This window comes from Thermobia domestica, chromosome 16 (assembly GCF_964235325.1).
Source record: "Thermobia domestica chromosome 16, izTheDome1.hap1.1, whole genome shotgun sequence".
Taxonomy (NCBI): Eukaryota; Metazoa; Arthropoda; class Insecta; order Zygentoma; family Lepismatidae; genus Thermobia; species Thermobia domestica.
Window position 1 is genome coordinate 142,028,279 of NC_137469.1, and position 23,657 is coordinate 142,051,935.

The 23,657-nt window shown below is 37.1% G+C and overlaps 1 protein-coding gene across 1 annotated transcript in view; it reads right to left on the reverse strand.

Moving 5' to 3' along the window:
• Positions 1 to 23,657, reverse strand: part of LOC145672638 (putative maltase-glucoamylase 2) — a 246,467-nt gene that overhangs the window by 201,964 nt on the left and 20,846 nt on the right. Inside the window, 2 exon segments of the mRNA XM_081741799.1 lie at positions 6,148 to 6,308; positions 22,374 to 22,624. Coding sequence (XP_081597925.1) covers positions 6,148 to 6,308; positions 22,374 to 22,624 — 412 coding nt within the window.

Here is a 23,657-nt window from a genome sequence, read left to right on the forward strand (position 1 = left end):
GCCGATTTCTCTGTAACTTTGGGGGGGGGAGCATTCATAAAAATGCATAAAACAATACATATAACAAGAGAAAATGCATTTACGAATACATATTCATAAAAATACTCGGGTCCACGTGACCTTTTGGGGGGGGCTCCGACCTCCCAGGATCGGCCCCTTGATCTCAATAACATTAAAGGAATCGTTACAGAAATCTAATGCATGTCATATACTCTTTAGCTAACAGATCTAACCTTAAGATTATGGAGAAAAATATTACAGCAATTGAATTCTTTTCTTTGCTTACGAAGCATCCTCTCTCAAAACAAAAATTGGGACACGCGGAAATACGTAGCAACAAACCACGGTTCGAACGAGCAGAAAAGAGAAAACAAGCAAAACTACGTTGGCTACAAAATCCGAATGAAATAACCACACAAAATTTCGTAGGCATCAGGGGGAAAACTTCCCAAACTTTTGGAACAAAGAAACGCGATTTTTTGAAAGCTAAAATTTAGGAACTTGAAGATAATAGTAAAAATAAAAACATTCGGGACATGTATAAAGGGATCAACGAATTTAAGAAAGGCTATCAACTTCGTGCTTATATTAAAGAAAGCTGATGGAACAGTTCTCACTGATACAGATAGCATTTTAAAAAGATGGAAAGATTTCTTTAACGATTTGCTTAACACGCAGCAAAAACTAATGTGCGTGAAGAAAGGGAGATACACACCGCAGAAACGTATATTCTCGAACCCAACCGAATAGAAATAGAAATCGCTATAAAGAAATTAAGGAAATACAAATATCCGGGTGTAAACGAAATTCCGACTGAGTTAATTTTAGCTGGAGACGAAAAATTGTGGAACAAGACACACAAACTCATTCTCCTTATCTACATCAAGGAAGAATTGCCGCAAGAGTGGAAAGAATCAATCATTGTTCCAATCCACAAGAAAAGCGACAAAACTGACTGTAATAATTATCGAAGCATCTTTCTTCTGTCAACATCCTATAAAATCCTTTCAAATATTCTATTAGCAAGGTTGACCCCATACGCAAATGAAATGATTGCAGATTATCAGTGTGGATTTAAACGAAATCGATCAACTATCGACCAAATATTTACCATTCGTGAAATACTCGAAAAAAAGTGGGAATACAGTAGCCCGGTACATCAACGGTATTCACCAGGTTATGCGTACGCTGATGATGTAAATTTAATAGGGACAGGAGACCAATAGAAAGAAATGCACAGATCTTATTAAACGCTTGCAGGGGCATGGGTTTAGAAGCAAATGCAAGGAAAACTAAATACATGGAAGTGCGTCGGGACCATAATACGCATAAATTATGGATGCGTTAAAATATTAAATAATTCTTTCGATAAAGTGGATACTTTCAAATATCTAGGATCAATATTAACAGACGAAAATCATATTCACGAAGAAATTAAATATCGACTAAAAGCAGGGAATTCGTGTTACTATTCGGTTCAAATCTCATGTTGTCGCAAATTCTGTCGAGGAATTTGAAGCCTAAAATATATAAAACGATAATCATACCTGTTGTTCTGTATGGTTATGAAACATGGTCGCTTACTCTAAAGGAAGAACATAGACTGAAAGTATTTGAGAACAAGATCCTGAGAAGAGTATTCGGACCCAAGAGGAACGGGAATGGAGAATGGCGGAACTTCATAACGAGAAACTACATAATTTATACGGTTTACCAAACATTGTTAGGATCATCAAGCCTAGGAGGCTTAGTTGGGCAGGACATATAGCCAGGATGGAAGAAAGTAGGAACGCTTTCAAAGTGTTAGCGGTAAGACAAATCGGAAAACGACCATTAGGAAGGCCTAGGCGCAGATGGGAAGACAATATTAAGATGAATCTCGCAAAAATAGGAATACAAAGTAGAGACTGAATCCAGTTGGCTAAGGATAGAAGTCAGTGAAGAGCTTTCGTGAACGCGGCATTGAACCTCCGGATTCCATAGGCTATAGAGTTAGCTTACGAAGCATGAGTAGATGCCTAGGCTGATACTACAAATATATTAATTTCCCATTTACTGAAAAGATGGGTTCCACTAACATTGGATAGTCTGTATATTCTTCGTGTGCTAAGGCCTAGGGGAGAAAAGGAGATAAGATTTCATATAAGGTTACGTCACGCACAGTCGCACGCCTTCATTTTCATTAAAAATGAAAAAGCCAAGAGAAACAAATTTCATCTCACTTTCCTTTGTGGCAGTCGGACACAAATCACCACTCTTTTCTGCAAAAAGTACTTTTCAAATCGGATTATTGGGAGAGCCTCCAGTTCCAATGTTGGGGGGGACATGTCTCCCCGTTTCCCCGGAATTTGTGCCCGTACCTACAGCTGAGACAACTTTCCAGCATGAGGAGAGGGATATATCCTTCTCTAGCATTTATCGCAATTTGTGTCCAAGTAGTAGAAGTGTAATTAATACATATTGATGAGACTACTAAACGCACTACAGCACGAAGTTCAGTTTGAAATACTACAGATTACGATTCTTTTCAAAAAATGGAAAAGCCAAGAGAAATCAATTTCATCTTACATTCCTTTGTGGCAGTCGGGCACAAATCATCAAGCTTATCCCAAAAAACATTTTTTAAGTCAGATTATTGGGGGGGACTGTCCCCCCCAGGTCCAACATTGGGGGGACATGTCCCCCTCGTCCCCCCTGGGATTTGCGCCAGTGCTGTTCCCCGCCTCCTTCAAACAACATATTGACTTGCGAGAGTCTCATCAAACTCGTGACGCTGATGAAACGGTAGAATTAAGAAAGTGGGAGGAAACGAGAGAACCCTAAAAAACGTGTGCACACGGTGTTTGTTTACCAGAAAATCACTTGCACGCGTGCACCAAAGGTGAACGTTCTACCACTGAGCCACAGTGGCCCCATGGATTCCTTTCAGGATGGTGATGGTTGAAATACCAGTAATCTGTGATGACTCTCACACTTTGTTTACCCTGTATGACAATAATCACTTTCAACTTTCGTAAAAACATCTTCACTTAATGAACCTGAAACAAAAAATAAGGGGAAAATAAAAAAAATCTCAAACCTGATAGAGCTAAACAGAAAGCAACCACCGATATGAATTTCTGAATAAATTTTTAGTGCTAGATGATGTGTCACACACTGCGTCATTAACTTTTCCAAAACCAGTGAATTTCGATGTGGTTTCCTTTCATCGTTTTGTGCGCCTATTTCCACGTTTTGTGCGTCACCAAAAGTGGGTCAAAATGGGCTTCCAATGTGGGACGATCCGCCACTATCGAATTTCGAGGTCGTTTCTTTCGCATCGCTTAGTACATATTTTTTGCCGTTTAGTGCACATATTTCCACGTTTGTGCGGCACCGGAAGTGGGTCAAAATGGACCTACAAATATGGAGGAACAAGTTAATGCTGTTCCGCCACCAATGAATTTCGAGGTCGTTTCCATCACATTTGTTACGTGCGTGTTTTGTGCCATTTTGTGCGCCTATTTCCATGTTCTGTGCGTTACAGGAAGCGAGTCAAAATGGGTCTCTAAGGTGTGACGAAAATGACCAACTGCTCCCTCACAATCGAATTTCGAGGTCGTTAATTTCACATCGTTTAATGCCAGTTTTGTACCGTTTTGTGCCCCTATTTCTACGTATTGTGCGTCACCGGAAGTGGGTCAAAATGGGCCTCCAATGTGTGACGGAAATGACTCACTCTGTCGAATTTCTAGGTCGTTTCTTACGCATCGTTCAGTGCCTGTTTTTTTGAGGTTTCCTGCGCCTATTTCCTCGTTATGTGCATCACCGGAAGTGTGTTAAACGGGCCTTCAAAATGTGAACTAATGCCCCACTGTTCAGCCACTATCAAATTTCGAGGTTGCTTGTTTTGCATCGTTTAGTGCCTGCTTCGTACCGTTTTGTGAGTCACTGGAAGTGGGTCAAAATAAAGCTACAAATAGAACGGAACAAGTTAATGCTGTTCCGCCACCAATGAATTTCGAGCACTTTTCCTTCACATCGTTTAGTAAATTCTTTGTACCATTTTGTGCGCCTATTTCCAAGCTTTCAGCATCACCGGAAGTGGGTCAAAATAGTCCATCAATTTGCGAGAAAAACGAGACACTGTTCCACCACGATTCAATTTGGAAGTCGTTCGAGGTTACAAGTAAAGCGGAATAAGTTGATACTCTCCCATCACCATCGAATTTCCAGGTCGTTTCCTTAACATTGTTTCGTGCGTGATTTGTATCGTTTTGTGCGTCAGTGGATGTGAGTCAAAATAGGCCTTGAAAGTGCGATGAAAATGTCTTTTTCTGTCATATTTGTAGGCTTTCTTTGACCCACTTCCGGTAGCGCACAAAATGTGAAAATATGGGGGAAAACGGAACAAAAAGAATTAAACGATGCGAAAGAAGCAACCTGGAACCTTGATACTGGCGGGTCGCCTCCACCTTGAAGGCTAATTTAGACCCAGTACCATTGATGCACAAAACGTGGGAATGGACGCACAAAACGATGTGAAGAAACGATCTCAAAATTCGTTCGTGATGGAACAGCATTAACTTGTTCTACCATAGTTATAGGCCAATATTGATCCACTTCCGGTGACGCACAAAACGTGGGAATAGGAGCAGAAAACGGCATAAAACGATGCAAAAGAAACCACTTCGAATTTTTTTGGTGGCGGAACAGTGAGTCATTTTCGTCACACCTTAGAGCAGCGTTACCCAACCTTTTTCAACTTGCGGCACACTACGGATGTAACTTGAATTCTCGCGGCACACTCATAGATATTATTATTTGTAAGTATAAAATACCGTGGTATTTTTTTTCCTGTGATTAATGATCTTACTCACAGAGAAGAAAGCTCGATCACTGGCTTTTCCCCCATAGTTAATCATTATGGTTACTTTTCATTCTAATTTAGAAATAGAAAATAATTCAATAAAATATTGGACTCAGGTTTGCAAAACTACGCTTTCATTTTCGAAATCTATCCAACCTTTCACTAAGAAGATAGATCACTAAATAACGAACGGACAAACAAATCTCTTTCACTTTTAAAACACAAATGTAGGTAATTTGTATGCATGTTTGCTTTGTCGAAAGTATTGAATGATATTTTAAAATTTCAAGTTACGAAATAGTCTGCAACAATAAAGGAGCAACAATAGTAACAACAATGATAACAAATAATTTTTTCAACATTAAAATTGTACACAATTGTAACACGGTATGAAACTTAAAATTGTAGATTCATAGTAGAGGTTCGTAGTAATGTGAAATACAAATGTACATTTTCCCTTATGTCTTGCAATTTGATTTCTATAGAATTAATAATTTTGTTTCGATTTCCCCGTGGCACACCAGCGGTCTATTCACGGCACACCAGTGTACCGCGGCACACCGGTTGGGAAACGCTACCTTAGAGTCCCATTTTGACCGACTTCTGGTGACACACAAAACGTGGAAACAGGCGCACAAAACAGCACAAAATACGCACAAGGCGATCTCAAGGAAACGACCTCGAAATTCGTTGGTGGCGGAACAAGTTAATGACGCCTTAAAATTTTAAAGATGAATCCAATGTGGCCGCTGGAATTGCGGTGTGATATGCCATATTTTCACCCTCGCCTATAAAACGTGTAGGGACATCTCATTTCTCTCTGCCGTGTACACTCTTTTTTATTTTAATATTTTATTGGACTCGTACGACTTTTAGTCTACCTTGTGTTTTCAGTATGTCAACTTAATAAAACATGGGTCCCAACAGTATGCGAATTTAGAATCGTGGGTTGTAGAAATTGTACTCCCCCCCAAAAAAATATAGAGGAACTCCCTTTAGGGAGGAAAAAGAAATCATTTGGAAGGACGATTCCCATTTACTTTTCTTCATTCTGACTATCAACTGTGTAAGCTTCTACTAACTCCACATACACAAAGTGACAACTTTAATACCGTATAAAATGTTCCGAAATCGAAAACTACTACGCAATATTTTGAAGTAGGGCTTACCTTCATATTACGAGTGATGTAAAAAATGCTAGGATTATTTTTAGTTAGGTTTTATTTTCAGGAGAACATGATAATGATGCCATTATATTTTAACAATAGGTGCACACAAGCTATGCACTGTATACTTACATGATTGCGCCTGTATCTCTTCTACTGATGGACAGGGCAAAAGGTGCGCCTACAGTCGTATTGAGACTCACGATATAAGCAGTTTCAGTGGGTATTGTTGCTTGAAGTGTTTCATTCAAAGCAAGTGGTGGTTCGTAGCGCGTGTTCGCGTCATCATACAACTGGAATTAGAAATAATACAAAATCATATAAAATAATTTTACTTAATATGAAAAATCTAACTTATTCACAGTGTTACTGATAAAACAGTAAGGAAAGAGCTAAAGTTATCCATATTTGATACTATCTGGTAAGTTTCAATTTATGAAATAGTAAGGAAACAGGATATGTTGCTATCTTCCTTGTTTGGGCGGCAAAGAGCAAAATATAAATATTTTTTTCTTATTGTAATTTAGTATTTCTTTCATTATAAATTATACATTATGTACACTCATGTCCAAAATTATTGTCGCATGTCTATAAATATGTTGTTGTAGGAATATAATTTGATAACGAATTCGCTAGGTATTTCTAATAATGTTAGTATGTATATAGTCGGCAAAGACATGTATGTGGAAAATTTCATGTGAAAATAGCGTTAAATAAGAAGAATAAAACGAAAATAAAACTTTCTTGTTTATTTAGCAACATTTTGTTTTACTCACTTTAATTTTCGTATTTATAATTCTTTTCTCATGAAATTTCCCAGAAATATACATTTACCGATTATACACATAGTGTCGGTATTAAAAGTACACTGAGTAATCATTATCAAATTATATTCTTACAAGAAGACAGTTATAGATATGCGACAATCATTTTGGACATGAATAAACATTAGAATCATATACTCTAAACATTATACTCTAAACAGTACATTTATATATAGTTTATTAAGTATAGAGAACCTCCTAACACATTTTCTATCCCCACACTAACTGGGAGTTTGCGTTCCACATGGAGCAGAAGCTGCAGTCCACGCAGCTCGTATGTACTACTCTTTTCCACACCAGCAGGAGAAAGTGTTTCTGAAAACAGACTTCAGAAACGCATTTAACGAGTCGAATCTTGACTCTATGCTCATACAGGTAAAGAACAGTTTTTCATCAATTTATCGATACGTCCATCGGTTGCAACAGAGCAACTTATATTTAGGAGATAAAATAATCCTCTCTCAGCGTGGCGTACAAAAAGGCGACCCTCTTTGCACTGGTTTGTTCGCACTAACTTAACAATCCATCGTTAAGAGTATCAATACAGAACTGAACATATGGTATTTGGATGACGGGACTATAGCTGGAGACAAGGATACAGTACTAGAGACATTAGAAATGATCCGTAGACGGGCTAAAGAGATCGAAATGCAAATGGATTTCTCCAAATGTCAGGTCAGCTTTCTCGGAGTTTCTAATGAGCAGTTTAATAACCTCTTCAAGTTGTTTGACGAAGCCGCGTCTGGGATTCAAAAAAATTCAACAGGTGACGGTAGCTTATTAGGAGCAGCATTATATAATGAGGCAAGACGAACAATATTAAAAGACAGAATTTCTAAATTAGAATTCTTCTTTACACGTCTTTCCTTGATTTCAGCTCACTCTGCCTTTTACCTACTAGTGCCTCATTGTCCATGCCAAGGTTGCTATACTTTCTTCGCTGTGCTCCTTCTTGGCGGGATGCTGATCTTCTGGAATGCTATGACAACACCTTGAAAACCAGTGTAGAATCTATTCTGAATTGTTCACTCAACAATAACTCTTGGTTGCAGGTGCCCTTTCCTGTTAATCATGGAGGTCTCGGCATTTGCCGCGCCATGGACCTGGCTATTTCATCCTTTGTGTCTTCAGTCTATGGCGCTAAACCATTGATCGAGACCATTCTCCAAGATCTTAGCCTAGTATCGGATTCGGATGTCCACGATACCATTGCTAAGTGGTCATCTATAGTGGGATCAGATCCCCCTGATCTTGATAATAGTGGACTACAATCCTCTTGGAACGATCCTCTTATAAATAATCACTTTTCAGCTCTACTTCAGTCATCCGATGACCAAGGAGATAAGGCCAGACTCCCAGCTACATCATCACCAAAATTAGGCGCTTGGATCCATGCTATCTCATCACCTTTTTTAGGATTACATCTTCCGAATGACAGTTTTCGAATTGGCAGTGCACTGCGTTTGGGAGCAGATGTTTGCGAGCAACACAAATGTAATGCCTGTAGAAGTGTCGTAAACAAGAAGGACCTTCATGGACTCCCCTGTGCCAATAGTGCGGGCAGACATTCACGCCAGTCCAGCATCAACGACATCATCATAAAGGCACTAATTTCAGCAGGCATTCCTTCTATACGCGAACCGTTGGGATACAGTCGTGCAGACGGTAAGAGGCTAGATGGTATGACCCTAATACCGTGGAAGAAAGGAAAAGCACTTCTATGGAATTGTACTTGTTCCGACACCTTCGCCCGTTCAAATCTACATTCTTCCTCAGCACAAGCTGGCAACGTGGCTGCTCGCCGTGAAACACAGAAAGGCAAGAAGTACAGCAATTTACTTGACAAATATCATTTTGTCGCTATAGCTATCGAATCAGGTGGTTCATGGGGTCCCGAAGGCCTTAACTTTATGAACGAAGTACGTCACCGCATTTATTTATCGTCACGAGACACTAGAGCAACCTCTTTTCTACTACAACGCATCAGTATGCCACTACAAAAAGAGAACGTTGCATCAGTTTTGGGAACGCTACCCTCTGGTAAGGAACTGGAGGGGATCTTTTTTCTGCAATCATATCGACCACATTGTAAATAGCTTGAATGTAATCGACAGTAGAATAAAGGCGCTTGGGCTATGTTCCAACGAAATAGAAGAATGCATATAGAAACAAAATGAAACATGGAGTTTCCTCTTCGTCCTCCCCTTCACGCATGAGCAGTCATCTGTATGTATAGTGCCGTTATTCTGTGTTGATCGGCTACTGGAGTAAAATGTCTTTGAGTACTTGTGCATCAACTATGGCTACTAACAGAGAGTACAGGTTAAAAGTTGAATATGGAATTAATTCAATGAAAACCAAATTAATTTGTATTGGACTTGATAGTGATATATTTGAGCCAGTGATTTGTGATGGTAAAACACGTGTGTTTGGTGATTATTACGATAGGATTTTGTTTTAAAATTTAATTGTGTTAATGTTTGGACATCGTTTTTGTAAATGTGTTAGAAAGTCTTCTATTACATTTTCTCCATCTCATCCTATTTTCACGTTTTCCACTCACGATACAATCATTCTTCATATTATCTTCCTAACAACGGTAACATGCATGTTAACTAACCAAGACATTAGGTATATGTTCATATATGTTTGCGTCCTCATCTTCTATTTTCGTATCTTGTATACATCCAATATCATAAAACACAATCATAGCTTTCTTCTGCATAATAATTGTTTCGTTGGACTTTTTTATTTTCTTTCATTCACTTTCATGTAACATTTATGATTAGGTGGTACTATAATACAGGAAATATTGCAATACGTTTCTCCACACACGTGAGATCCTTCTTATTTCAGAACACATTTTTAAACACTGAGCACAACATTTCACAATTAAACATAAAGGCTTTTCATTTTGATACGGAGCTGATTTGCGATAATCATAGCAGGATTGACCATAAAATTATCGATTAAAATGATTGCAAGTAAAATGGGCTTCTTTAAAATCACATGGTTGCTTCTGATGACATCGATAACATACAGCTGTACAATGTTTCTAATGTGAATGCTTTTTTTTCATATTTCCTATGACAGCTCACAATAATAACTACAGCTAAAATATACTGTCAAGCTTTCAATGATGTTGTAATGATTATCTATGAAGAGTAAGTTAAAAAAGTTATCTCGTTAGCACTCGGTGGTGCTTTAAACATGACATCACTTCCTGAAAATCCCATATACACTGTGATTTTATAATCCTTTAAATGTTCTTGAAATTTACGAATTTCGGGAATTCCACCACCATGACTGAGATCTACATCGGCTGCTTCACACAGGTCTTCCGCTTCTTTTTCTATTATATAATTACTTTGATTTTTATATCTTCTGTATTCGGTTTGATTTCTCCCCCTGTGTTTTTTAATCCTATGGCAACGACGATTTCATGTGCTAAACATCTAGTACCTGTGTTTTAAATTCTGATAATACCCCGTTTTGCCTTTACATATTCACAGGTATTCATAACATGTTTGAAACATCTGCTTTGTCCTTTTGCCGTAAGTACATGATGAAAGTTCACTTTGCAATCTTCGTTTATAAGAAAAGCCGCATTACTTTGCACTACTTTCTCATAACTCGTCCATAATACTTCTGCTGAGACATCTCTAGCTTCTCTGAACGATAACCAAAAAGGTCGATATTCTTCTCTTTCATTTGTGATTGTTATTCCTAAGTAATCATGTTGGTCCACATTACGTAGCAAATAATCTATTAGAGCGGGCAGACTTGTTTCAATTGCCGTAAAAGGATTTTTATCCGCACGCACAGGGGTTAAACGAATTCTTAACATTGTACTCTCCATATTGTATATTCTGTATTGTCTTCTACGTTCTTCTCTTATATGAAATCTATTGTTTCCATGATTAAACCTGTTATTTCCAAATCCCACGTGTACATTAGTGTTTCGTTCTGCTTGAAATTCAGATAACATTTAATCCATTCTCTTCTCTATTTCGTCTAATTCAACTTCAATTTCTTCATGTTCAGTATTAGCCTCTGCTAATATTTCCATAAATGATGGATATATTTCTTCTTGCTCTTCTTTTCGAGGATTGGGTAACAAATTTATAAATCATTTACGTAAAACTCTTCTTTTTCTGTATTCTTCTCTTCCCCATTGTAAGCCTCTCTTATTATCTGCGAAAAAGTAAGATTTAGTACCTCTTGCTCATTTGTCCTTCCTTCGATGTCTTCTTGTAATTTTTCTTCTTCTTCTTGCAACCATTTTTTATTTTTTTAATACAGATGGATGCTTCCTTTTCCTCTTCTTGTGTTATCATTCTATTACCTCCATTTCCTAATATTTCTAATAGTTCTTCACATTTCTCTTCGTCTTCTTCATCTTCTGCTTTTCCTTCCCTGTAATTTGAATTTTATTAACTGCATCTCTTTCTTCTTCTTTGGCACTGGTTATCATCTCTTCTTCTGCTATTTCAATTTCATTAACTACATCTCTTTCTTCTTCTTCTTCTTGTTCTTCTTCTTCTTGAGAAATTGCATCTGTTGGTAATCTTACTTTTTCCTTGTGTGTTCCTTTCTTCTTCTCCTATCCCGATTACGTCATCTTTTCCCCTTAGAAAACTTCCATCTCTTTATTTCCTACGTCCTCTTCTTCTTCTATGTCGTTAATAAAGTCTGTAATCTCTTAATAATTCTTGTGTACTTTTGTTGTTTTTCATTTTATTCCCCCTATATGTACAAAAGTAATTCATAAAGGATATTTTCATATATGTATATGTAAATATTTATACAGGATATATAAGTATTATGTAAAACGGAATATATATATATATATATATATATATATATATATATATATATATATATGTGTGTGTGTGTGTGTCTGTGTGTGTGTATTTACAAAAGGTATAACAATATTGATAAAAATAAGGAGAGGAATATACACTTCTCTTTGTTTATTTGTATTCAACCTAAAATAAAAAAGAAATTCATCTCGTTACTTATAACCATATTTCAAATAATTATAAATAGTATATGTACAGCTTTCATACATAGATTTCAATTCTTTATACGGAATGACATAACTGTCAAGGAAACAAAAAGCATACCTTTTAAGTATCTCACGTGTACTGTTCGTGGACTGTATTATTTTGAACACAAAGTTTGTTGTACAATATACTATTTATTATATTGTAAACACACAACTAAATACACTAATTGCTATGCATAAGCACCTACACACTATGCAGTCACACACACCACGTTGACACTTATAAAGAACTATCAATCGTCCAGCGTTGCCAAATACAAAACAAAAGAATAATGAAATGCGGCCGAACATACCGCCCACCTTGAAATATCATTTCAACAGTACATATTATTCTACTCATTACTCTACAATACACATTCTACATATTATTCTTCATTAAATGGAAGAGGGGAAATTTTTACAATTGGTCGTTTGAAGACACCTTTGCTAGTTTTAATAGTAACAGTTCTAACAATATTATCTACACCAGGATGAACAGCAACTACTCTTGCTAAATTCCAAGGTTGAGGAGATGTCTTATCTTCCTTCACTAATACTAAATCATTGACCTTGATATTAGCATGTTTACACCACCACTTTGGCCTTTGTTGCAGCCGAGACAAATATTCTGTTTGCCAACGGTTCCAAAAATGTTGGACCAATCTTTGAGTTAATTGCCAGCGCGACAAATGATTGAATTTTAATTCACACAAATTTGGTTCAGGTATTGCTACTAATGCATCGTGAATTAAAAAATGACCAGGAGTTAATACCTGATAGTCATTAGGATCAGAAGATAGAGCAGTTAATGGTCTAGAATTTAAACAGGCTTCAATCTGACACAAAACTGTATACATTTCTTCAAATGTAAGTACAGTGTTACCAACTACACGTCTCAAGTGGTACTTGACAGACTTTACACCAGCTTCCCATATGCCTCCAAAGTGAGGTGAGGATGGTGGATTAAAATGCCAATTTATAGATTGCATACTGAGGTAATTACATACAGACTCTTTTGAATCACCATTCGTTACAAGTTTCAGTAAGGATTTTAATTCTCTGTTTGCACCTATAAAATTTGAACCACAATCACTGTAAATATCAGTAGGTTTTCCCCTTCTAGCTATAAAACGTTTCAAAGCTGCAATAAATGACTCTGTTGAAGCATCATTTACCAATTCTAAATGGATTGCTTTGACACTGAAACAAATGAAGAGTGCTACATAACCTTTGAATAATTTTGAATTTCGACTTTTCATATTTTTTAACATTAGTGGACCTGCATAATCTAAACCGCAATGCAAAAATGGACGAGTTGGTGTTACTCTACCAACAGGAAGTTGACCCATTAATTGAGAGGCTGTTACACTTGACTGTTTGTGACATGTTACACAACTTTTTACAATCTTCCTTACAAAGTCACGACCACCAATAATCCAAAACTTTTGTTGCAAAACAGATAAAAGTAACTGTGAACCTGCATGAAGATGCTTTATATGTTCAGATTTTACAAGAAGTTCTGTAATTCTAGCATGTTTTGGAAGTAAGATAGGATATTTGAAATCATATGTTACACTAGCATTTTGCAAGCGACCTCCAACTCTCATGACATCATTTTCATCAAGAAATGGATTTAAACACAATAGTTTGCTATTATAAGGTAAAGGTTTTTTCATACGTAAGTATTTTATCTCAAGTGGATATTCAGATTCTTGAGCTTGTTTTATCCAATGTATTAATGCATTTGACAACTCCTTTGTAGTTAATGGTCCACTACATCTTAACTCCTGTTTACTTTTACTATTCCTAATAAATCTTTTACACCAAGCAGTAACACGAACTAACTTAGATAATGATGAAAATTTATCTACTATTGTACAGTCAACTTTAATGTGCATGTTAACAGTTGAAGACTTTTGCTCACATTGAACAGAATCTAGATTTTTGAAATTAATATTTACAATAGGTAACTCTGATTCCATCAACCACTTTGGCCCATTCCACCGTAGTGAATAAGACTCTAATTGTGACGGATTCAAACCACGAGAACTACAATCAGCTGGGTTGTCTTTACTCGATGTGTGCGCCCATTTAATAAAAATTGATTGTTGGATCTCAGATACCCGGTTCGCCACAAATGTTTTCCATTTACTCGGACATGAAGAAAGCCATCCTAACACAATAGTAGAATCTGTGTAACAGACAACCTGTTCAAATTTGATTAACATTGCCTTTATGACCGTATTGACTAATCTACATAACAATACTGCAGCACACAATTCTAACCTAGGTATTGATATTTGCTTTATAGGGGCAACTTTGGTCTTTGCAGCAATTAGGTATACTTGCACATTTCCAGATGTATCTATACAACGTACATATGCTACTGCAGCATACGCCTTTTCACTAGCATCTGAGAACCCAATTAGATCATATTTCACAATGTTTTCAGAAGAAATACACCTTTTGATCTTAATCTGTCTCAACAATGGCAATTCTTGACAATATGCTTCCCACGAGCGAGCAATATCATTTGGAAGTACGTCATCCCATTCAATTTTTAATTTCCATAATGATTGTAGCAACAATTTTGCAACAATGGATACTGGAGATAACCAACCAAGCGGATCATACAATTTTGCAATATCAGATAGTAACATTCGTTTTGTCATTACTGACTTATAAGTGGGAACAACAATAGTAAATGAAAATGAATCACTTGATGGATTCCACTGTATACCTAAAGCTTTTACATTCTCATCTTCATTAAAACAAATTAACGACTGAGTTTCTCTTAAGTGATAAGGTATACTATTTAGCACATTCATGTCGTTAGTAGACCATTTTCTTAATTCGAAACCACCTTTGTGTAATAATGCTGTTAATTCTGAGTACAATACCATTGCCTCACTACTATCAGCTGCACCTGAAACTAAATTATCAACAAAGAAATCATTCATGATTAATTCTGCGGCTCTGGGATAACAATAACCTTCATCTACAGCTAACTGTTGCAAACACTTTACAGCCAGATATGGAGCCGAACTGGTTCCATAAGTAACCGTTAACAATCTAAAATCACTAATAGGTTGGTCAACTGTTTCTCTCCACACTATTCTCTGGTAATCAGAATCAGTTTGTTCTACCTTAACTTGTCTGTACATTTTTGCTATATCAGCACACAATGCAATTGGATGAGTTCTTAACCTTAATATTAATGGGATAATATCATCTTGTAATTTTGGACCTACCATTAAGTTGTCATTGAGAGATATTCCATTGCTAGTTTTAGCACTACCATCAAATACAACCCGCAATTTAGTGGTAGAACTACTTTCATTTAAGACACAATGATGCGGCAGATAATAAGATTCAGATACAAACTTATCAAGTTCTACATCAGGAATTTTTTCCATGTGACCTAAGTCTAAGTACTCTTTCATGAAATCACAATATTGTTTACATAAATCAGGATCTTTCTGTAACTTACGTTCCATCTGGCATAATCGCTTTACTGCTGTGTCCCGTGATACACCTAGAGGCTCAACATTTTCTCTAAAAGGCAATTTTACAATATATTTACCATCAACATCACGTTTGTAAGTTTCAGCAAAATACTGCTCACATTTTTGCTCTTCAACGGATAAATGTTGTACTTTTGGCAACTCCTCTACTTTCCAGAATCTTTGCAATGTTTTATTGAGATCAACAGAAACAAAATATGACTGAACACTTGATGTGTTATTCGTTAAGTTAATCTGACCACACAATACCCAACCTAACACCGTTTCAATGGCAGACGGAGCTCCATTCGTACCTACGTGTCTCCCACTGAGCAACAATAATGGGAAAACATCAGCACCTAACAACACATCAATAGGGCCGCTTTTATTAAACTGTGGATCTGCTAAGTTTACTTGTTTCACAATTTCCCAATTACCTATATTTTGAATAGTTACTCTGGGTAAGTTACTTGTGATTCTTGGGACTACTATTGCTTTAGTATGAATATTATTATTACTGTACAATGACTGAAAACACAAATCAACTATTGCATGAGAATTTCCAACGTTAGAACCAGTAACACCTGATATGCTCATGTTTATTTTCTCTTTGTTTATGCGTAATTTCTGGACGCAACGTTCAGTTACAAACGATAATTCACTACCACAGTCGATAAGAGCACGAAATTGTATCAACTTATTTGCATTATCTTTGATATTTATGACAGCGGTGGACAACAACACCTGAGGAATTAGTTTTTGATTTATAGAATGAGAACAATTTACTTGATCTACTTTATCGTTCTTTTCAAAATGCAATAAAGTATGATGTTTTTTGTTGCAAGTGTGGCAACCCTGCTTCACACTACACTTATTCACGGAACAACTTAAGGTCAAACAATTGAAACAAAGCGAATTCTTTTTCACAAAACTATGCCTATCATTCACTGACATATTTATGAACTCTTGACACTTATATAGCTTGTGGTTATTTTTACACATGATACATGACACAATTGGACTTGAATGATGCACTAACGTGTTGCCTTTTTTGTTTGTTTTTAAAGCAGACGTGTCTGCCGGTGACCTTGCACTCACTGCAGCTAACGCTTTGGCACGTTGTAATATGAACTCTTTCAGCTGGTCGAAAGTTGGTTGTTCGTTTTTCTTCAATGAAAGCTCCCATTGTTTTCTGGTGTTCTTATCTAGCTTCTCACCCACATGGTAAATTAAAATCACATCCCAATGTTCCACAGGAAGGCCCAAGGATTTAAGTTCACACACACATTGAACACTATTGTCAACCAATCTCCGTAACTCACCTGATGACTCATTCTTCAAAGCTGGTTGAGTAATCAACTTGCTCAAAATATGATTTGCTAGCTCCCTCACGTCTTCATATCTTGATTTAAGTAACTCCCATGCTACTTTATAGTTATCATCAGATATGGAAATAGACTGCAACAATATAGCAGGTTCCCCTGATACAGCTGTCTTCAAATACTGCAACTTTTGAGCATTTCCTAATCGATTATTATGAACAGCAGCAACAAATAAGTCACGAAACGATAGCCAATCTTGCACTCTACCACAAAATGTAGGGAGTTCTAAGTCTGGCAACTTCACATCTGTGCACTGTTTATTAGATGTATTTACCTGTTCAGTATTAGGTGACTGCATATTGTACAAAATTTCTAAGACAGAGTCCAACTTATTTTGCACTTCATTAAATTCTCCGTCATATTTTGCAAACTCACTTTCACCACCCACAGAAATGAACTTTGTAATGAGCTCTGTGCAATCGCCATGTAATTGCGTAGCACGTTCAATGTACAGCTTAATACTGAAGTTAGACTTGTCTTTATTCTCGTTCACTTTATGTATTAACCTTGTCACTTCACGTTTAAGTACAGTTTTCTTACCTATGAGTTCTTCCATTGTTATAATTCTGCGCCACTTTGACAATGCACTACAAAATGAAGATACTGCGCCACAAGTTCGCAAACCACGCACATGCACAACTGGAACAAAATCCGGCCCGGAGGACCACTTTAATGTTCGTGGACTGTATTATTTTGAACACGAACACAAAGTTTGTTGTACAATATACTATTTATTATATTGTAAACACACAACTAAATACACTAATTGCTATGCATAAGCACCTACACACTATGCAGTCACACACACCACGTTGACACTTATAAAGAACTATCAATCGTCCAGCGTTGCCAAATACAAAACAAAAGAATAATGAAATGCGGCCGAACATGTACTAAAAATGATTTTTTAACTTTAGTTTCGTATTCTACGGGAGTTAAACAAATGTATGTTCACAGTTTGCTTCAAGTGTGTTGTCTAATGTACAAACGTTCTGTACCTGGTTTTTTACACTTATTCTTTCAGAGTTCCACTATTAATTTCAGTGACCACAAAAAATATGTATTTGACACTAATATCATCCGTTTTATTTATTACGCTATCCCTATTTCATACGGTAGTTGATGCAATGGATGAATGTGCAGTTTCAGCATTGATCTCAGCAACCGTGAATTCATTAGTAATATCAGTCATTTTCTACACTGTATTCCAGAGTACTCCCGTTTCGTCTCACTTGCTTTAAGCATTCTCTCCTTTAGCGAAAGGACTTACTCATACGACGTTACATCAGCATAAACTTTCTTGCGAGAGATCGAGCTTAATATTTTTGACTTTCCCCTTGAAACCCGTCACTGTACATGTCCCATTAGCGTAAAGGGAACGTTAAACTGAAAGATTTCATCTCTTCCTTACGGAGTACGCTGTGCTTATCTCCGGTATTTAAGTTCGCCTTGATTTGATCTCCAAGCGAGCAAATTTGTTATGGACAACACCGTATCCATGAGTTTTCTCGGAGTACTCTCTCTTTCCACATTGTATTCCATCACTTGTCTTAATCATGTGTTCTCCTAGCGTAAGGTGCGTATTTATGGGACATTAAACTGAAAGATTTCATTTCTCTCTCTTATGATCGGATATGATGTCTAAATGATTGCGAAAACTATCACTTAATTCAGTATGATGTTCTTATTCCGCAGAAAATACGAAATCTCAATTTAGGGGCCATTCAAAAATTTTGCGACCACTGATTCAAGATCCAATATATTTTGAATCAAAAATTTTCTTGTACGCCTCATATCTGGAGAACTACATATAGTGTAGCCAGATCCACGATATCACTCCTGGGGACCCCTACTCCAACCTCCATACATGGTGAGCTACTGTGTTAGAATTTCATCTCTAAATACATCGGCCCGGAAAGCTTTGAATTTGACACTAATATCGAGCATTTTAAATTATTTTTACATGTCTCGATATCACCCCTGGGGACCCCTACTTCAACCCCCTTAAATGATGTGTTAATAGGTTCGAAGTTTCATCACTGAACACAGCGGCCTCGAAAACTATGCATTTGACACTAATATCGAGCATTTTGGTTTATTTTTACATGTCCCGATAACCCACCCCTATTAGGAGGTGCTCCTTACTTCATGAGTGTTGAGATAATTTGAAAGTACCGTGAACTCGAGTTTACCACCCCCAAAACGCTTCGTTTTAGTCTGAGACCATGACGAAATTTTGATAACTTTCGGCTCCCTTGTCTGACCCCCCAGATCACAGGCAGACAGACAGATACACACTTTTATTTAAATCTATCATATGATATTATCAATGGCTAAAACGCACAGATCTTCACTTCGTCTTAGTCTGAGACCATGGCCAAATTTTTTGATAACTTTTCGGTTCACTTGTCTGATACCCCGAGACCAAATACATACAGACAGACAGATATACATTTTTATTTTATTTATATTTCATAGGTATGGGGACGAATGTTCACTGTTAAAACATTCATGGGGTGTCAAAACAATAATTGAATGTGTGCTGTGCTTGACCCTTCTCTTGTTCTACATTTTATTCTATTATCATTCACTTAGGGGCACGGTGGCTCAGTGCTTGGGAGACCTTGATTTGATCCCAGATCGCGCCGTCAATGTTTGCTGATCCCCGAGCACATACTACAGACAGACAGACAGACGTGATATTATCAATATTAAAACACACAATATACTTCTTCTTTCGTAATATTATTTTAACATACAACTACAAGTGATACGTCTTTATCGTTCAACGTTCACCACCTGCTCCATACAAGACTCCAGACATTTCCCTCGACAGCTGTGAACGAATTGAAATACGAATCATCAAAACACGTACTCTGGCATCTTATCTTTTGTTCTTGAAACAACACTTTTTAACATTTCATTTAATGTACAACGAAGAGAAAGAGCACGAAACACTCACAACTCAATCAGATTCACTTATATGTATGTGTGTGTATGTTTCTTAACGTTAGAATTCATTCTCATTACCAAATTCGAAACGGCTACGAGTAAATACACTTTATTCCTTGTTGTCTCGAGTGCCTTTATAGCTAAATGAAAACATAACATACTGTTTTATTGCATAAGGGATAATCATGGGCCGTAACATTTTTAGTAATATATTAATATTTCTAGGTTATTTTTTACTTACCTATTTTAATAAAAACGGCAAGTGATCACACCTAATCACAGCTATCGAATCCAGCGGAACGTGAATCACCAAACACACTCAGTATTACAACTTTCAAGCGGAAGACGATGTATTGCACACAGCTAAACTCTATCAATTCTCAATTACAATTATTAATTTTCCGTCCTACACACACAGAGACACACACACACACACACACTAACAAACAAACACCAACATACGTGATTATCTTCGACAAAACATGTCATAACATGTTCAAGCACGTCTTCAATATATTCAGAGTCGCATTAACCACATGTAATTTCTCGTGTGACCTCAAGCCTATACTAAGTTCAAACTCGTCCGCATAATTTGATATTGGGGTTCTCTGCATAAGTGATTTTGATTACTAGTCATCGTTTTCTATGGGAATGTGTTTCGAAAAAATATCTCTTCACGGCTTCAATACAGGCATCATCATCATATATTATAGTTTCCGTTGATGTAGTTATTCACATAACACCTTTCACGTGAAATACAAGGACACTGTGGAACTTGAATATACAACTTTTAATCTTATGTTGACGAAACATTATGAAATGCTATGAGCGATATCCGTTTTTAGACGATGCTGAATGGACTCCAAATAACAAACTATTCACCCAAGATTTGGGAAAGTCTTGTTTCATCTTGTTTATACAGGCATCTGTATGGGAATACGATCAATGCTAAATTTCAATGGTGTTGATGCTGCAGTTCTTCGTGCTATGAGAATGTTTCAAAACAATATATCATCACGGCTTCAATACAGGCATCATCATCATATATTATAGTTTTCGTTGCTGTAGTTCTTCATATAACACTTTTCACGTGCAACAGAAGACCCTGGGGGCTTCAGTATACAAATTTTCGTCCTACGTTGTCGAAACATTATGAAATGCTATGAAAGACTTCCGTTCTTAGATCATGCTCAATGGAATCCAACACGTTTTTTAGAAAAATCATGAACTACGATATTCATCTTAGGAACCCAGCGCCCAGGGAACATTCCCAAGGCGACAATTTTCCTACGGGGAGTCTTAACACTTAGCAACACTGCCCCAATACGTGCCCTAGTTCCCAGGGCGAAAATTTTCCCTCACATACAGCAGGAGAAGAGGAAAAAGCATGTTTTACCTTGTTTCTACATCCGGTAGGCGTCCAAAAACATGAATGCATCCTAATATACTAGTTCAGACCGGTTTTGGCCCCCAGGAAACGTTACCACGCCGAAAATTTTCCCATGGGGGTCCTAACACGTAGCAACACGGCTATGCCTACATACGCCTAGCAACAGTCGACCAAGGTCAAGGTCAAATCAGCCCAAGCGCCTTTATTCTACTTCGAGAACTTATTTTTTTTAAACGTTAGATAGCCATTTGTAACTGTTTAATAATATATTTCACGAAAACCCTACGGGAGTGTTGAGCGTGTGTATGAACACACAATAAATGATATTGCTACCTTTGTTTCTTGTTGGAGAGGATTTCTCAACATGTCTACAAGAAATGGTCGAATGGCCGAACATATGTGTGAGCACTAAAGATCAAAGCTACAAATATAGATATACCGCCAACACACACAAATACCGCCAATGAATTTCAAGTGAAGAAAAAACTTTTGGAACACTACAGAAATTGCAGTCAGTAGTCAGCGATTTTCCAACGGGGTTCCGAAAAAATCATTGGAAAGGGAACATACAATAAATATTTGGAGTCCAATACCACAAAAACAAATCAGTTATCATAACCTTTATATGTTTAGTTGGCTCAACAACGCAAACACTGAAGAGAAACGTGTAGAGTTGTCGGACGAATCGCATTCTATTATCTGTTTTCCATTGTGCAGCACGTCGAATCACCAAACGCGGAACAAAGCATTACACTCACAATGTAGTTTGATAGAGATTTTTCGTTGCTTTACATCGGAACATTCGTATGGATGTACATGAACCAACATGAATTCTGAGATAGTCAGTGATCAGGTGTTTCCATTTCTTTGACATCTTCATGATGAATATCCAATAGATATTCCCATCTTCCAAGATAACAAATGTCGTGTTCATAGGGCTCAGAGTGTTTATGTATGGTTAAAGGAATATTCAGGTACGCTTCCGCACTTGCTGTGGCATGCGAAATCCCTTAATTTAATTAAATACAGTACTACTACAACAATGTCTGTACAATGTTGCACAGGTTATGTAGCATGCGATGAACATCTCGTGCAGTCACTTCCAAACAAAATCCAGGCCAGATTGCAGTGTTATCCGACATTAGGTAAGTTTTACAAGTTGCGCCTATTTTTGTTCGGTATGCTTAAAGTGAATTACAATAACTATTAGAATAGTAGGTAGAATAGTAGGTTAACAAATTGTAGAAAAAATCAAATTACCTTGAATCTAAGAACATTTTGATCATACATGATTACTTCAAACATGGGACGTTCAATGTCACCTCCGTATAATGTACTGCCAATTTTCTTCAGATGAATATAGAAACCTCGAGATGTTTTTACTTTGTCAGAAGCAATGACATAACCATATTTTTCAAGGGATGGCATTGAACAAATTCCTAATGTATTGTCCCAATCACAAACTGGTAAACACGAGTTGCTATCTATGCTTCCATCAGCAGGTTTTCTATCTAGAATAAAATTTAAAGAATGAAATCATGCCTTAATTATTGTTACGATATTATAAAACTACTTTATAGATGATTTAAGGTAGGTCGTGTACTGGATTTACACTAAATGCTAACATCATCGAAGGGCTCTTTTGTTATTATCTCTTTATTTCAAGTGATCAGTACGAGGGATGATCAGAAAGTAATGTTACGAAGCCTGCAGTGAAACGTGTATACATTATTTCATACAGACAATACAGCCAACTGATAGTACATATATTAGGATATTTTTCGACGTGGTCTTCGTATCGGCTGAGGCACTTATCGCATTGTAGGATAAGTTTGAAAATTCCTTCCTGGTAAAAATTCTGTTCTTGCGTGTTCAGCCATGTTGTCATGAAATGTTGCGCCTCCTCGGCTGAAGCAAAGCGACGGCATCTGAAGTTCTTCCTCAAGTGCGGGGACAGGCGAAAGTCGCTTGGAGCGAGGCCTGGGCTGTAGGTACCCAACGAAACTGCTTCAAAACCGTGGTGAAGTTTCCTCTACCAGCCGCAAACTTTCAACACAATTCTGCGACACGATGACGAGACATTACAGTCTCTCCGTAAATCTCTACTAGCTGGTGTTGAATTTCAGCCGCAGTTACATGTTTGACCCACAGAAATCGAATAACTGAGCGAACCTTTTCGCAAGAACAGTTTTCCAAGCGAGTCGGAATTTGTGTTTATCTACAACTAGTCCCGTAGGTGGTGGGTGCCTAAAACTCTGTACAGTTGTCAACTCCATGTATTAAAGTTACAGCCCGCTCCTCATTCCTCGATACGAGATGAAACACCAGACACATTGACATTGTAACCTTAGTTTCCAATCCTCCCTCGTGGTCATGTCATTGCTAGAAATGTATGTTTCACTGTTAGAAGCATACATGCCACTGTTAAGTGTATGTATGTCGCTGTTAGCAGACTCTAAACACAACAGATTTAATCCGCTAATTATCAGTGTATAGTATCCGTATACAGTGCAATAATAAATAAATAATCTGCTACGCAAGAAT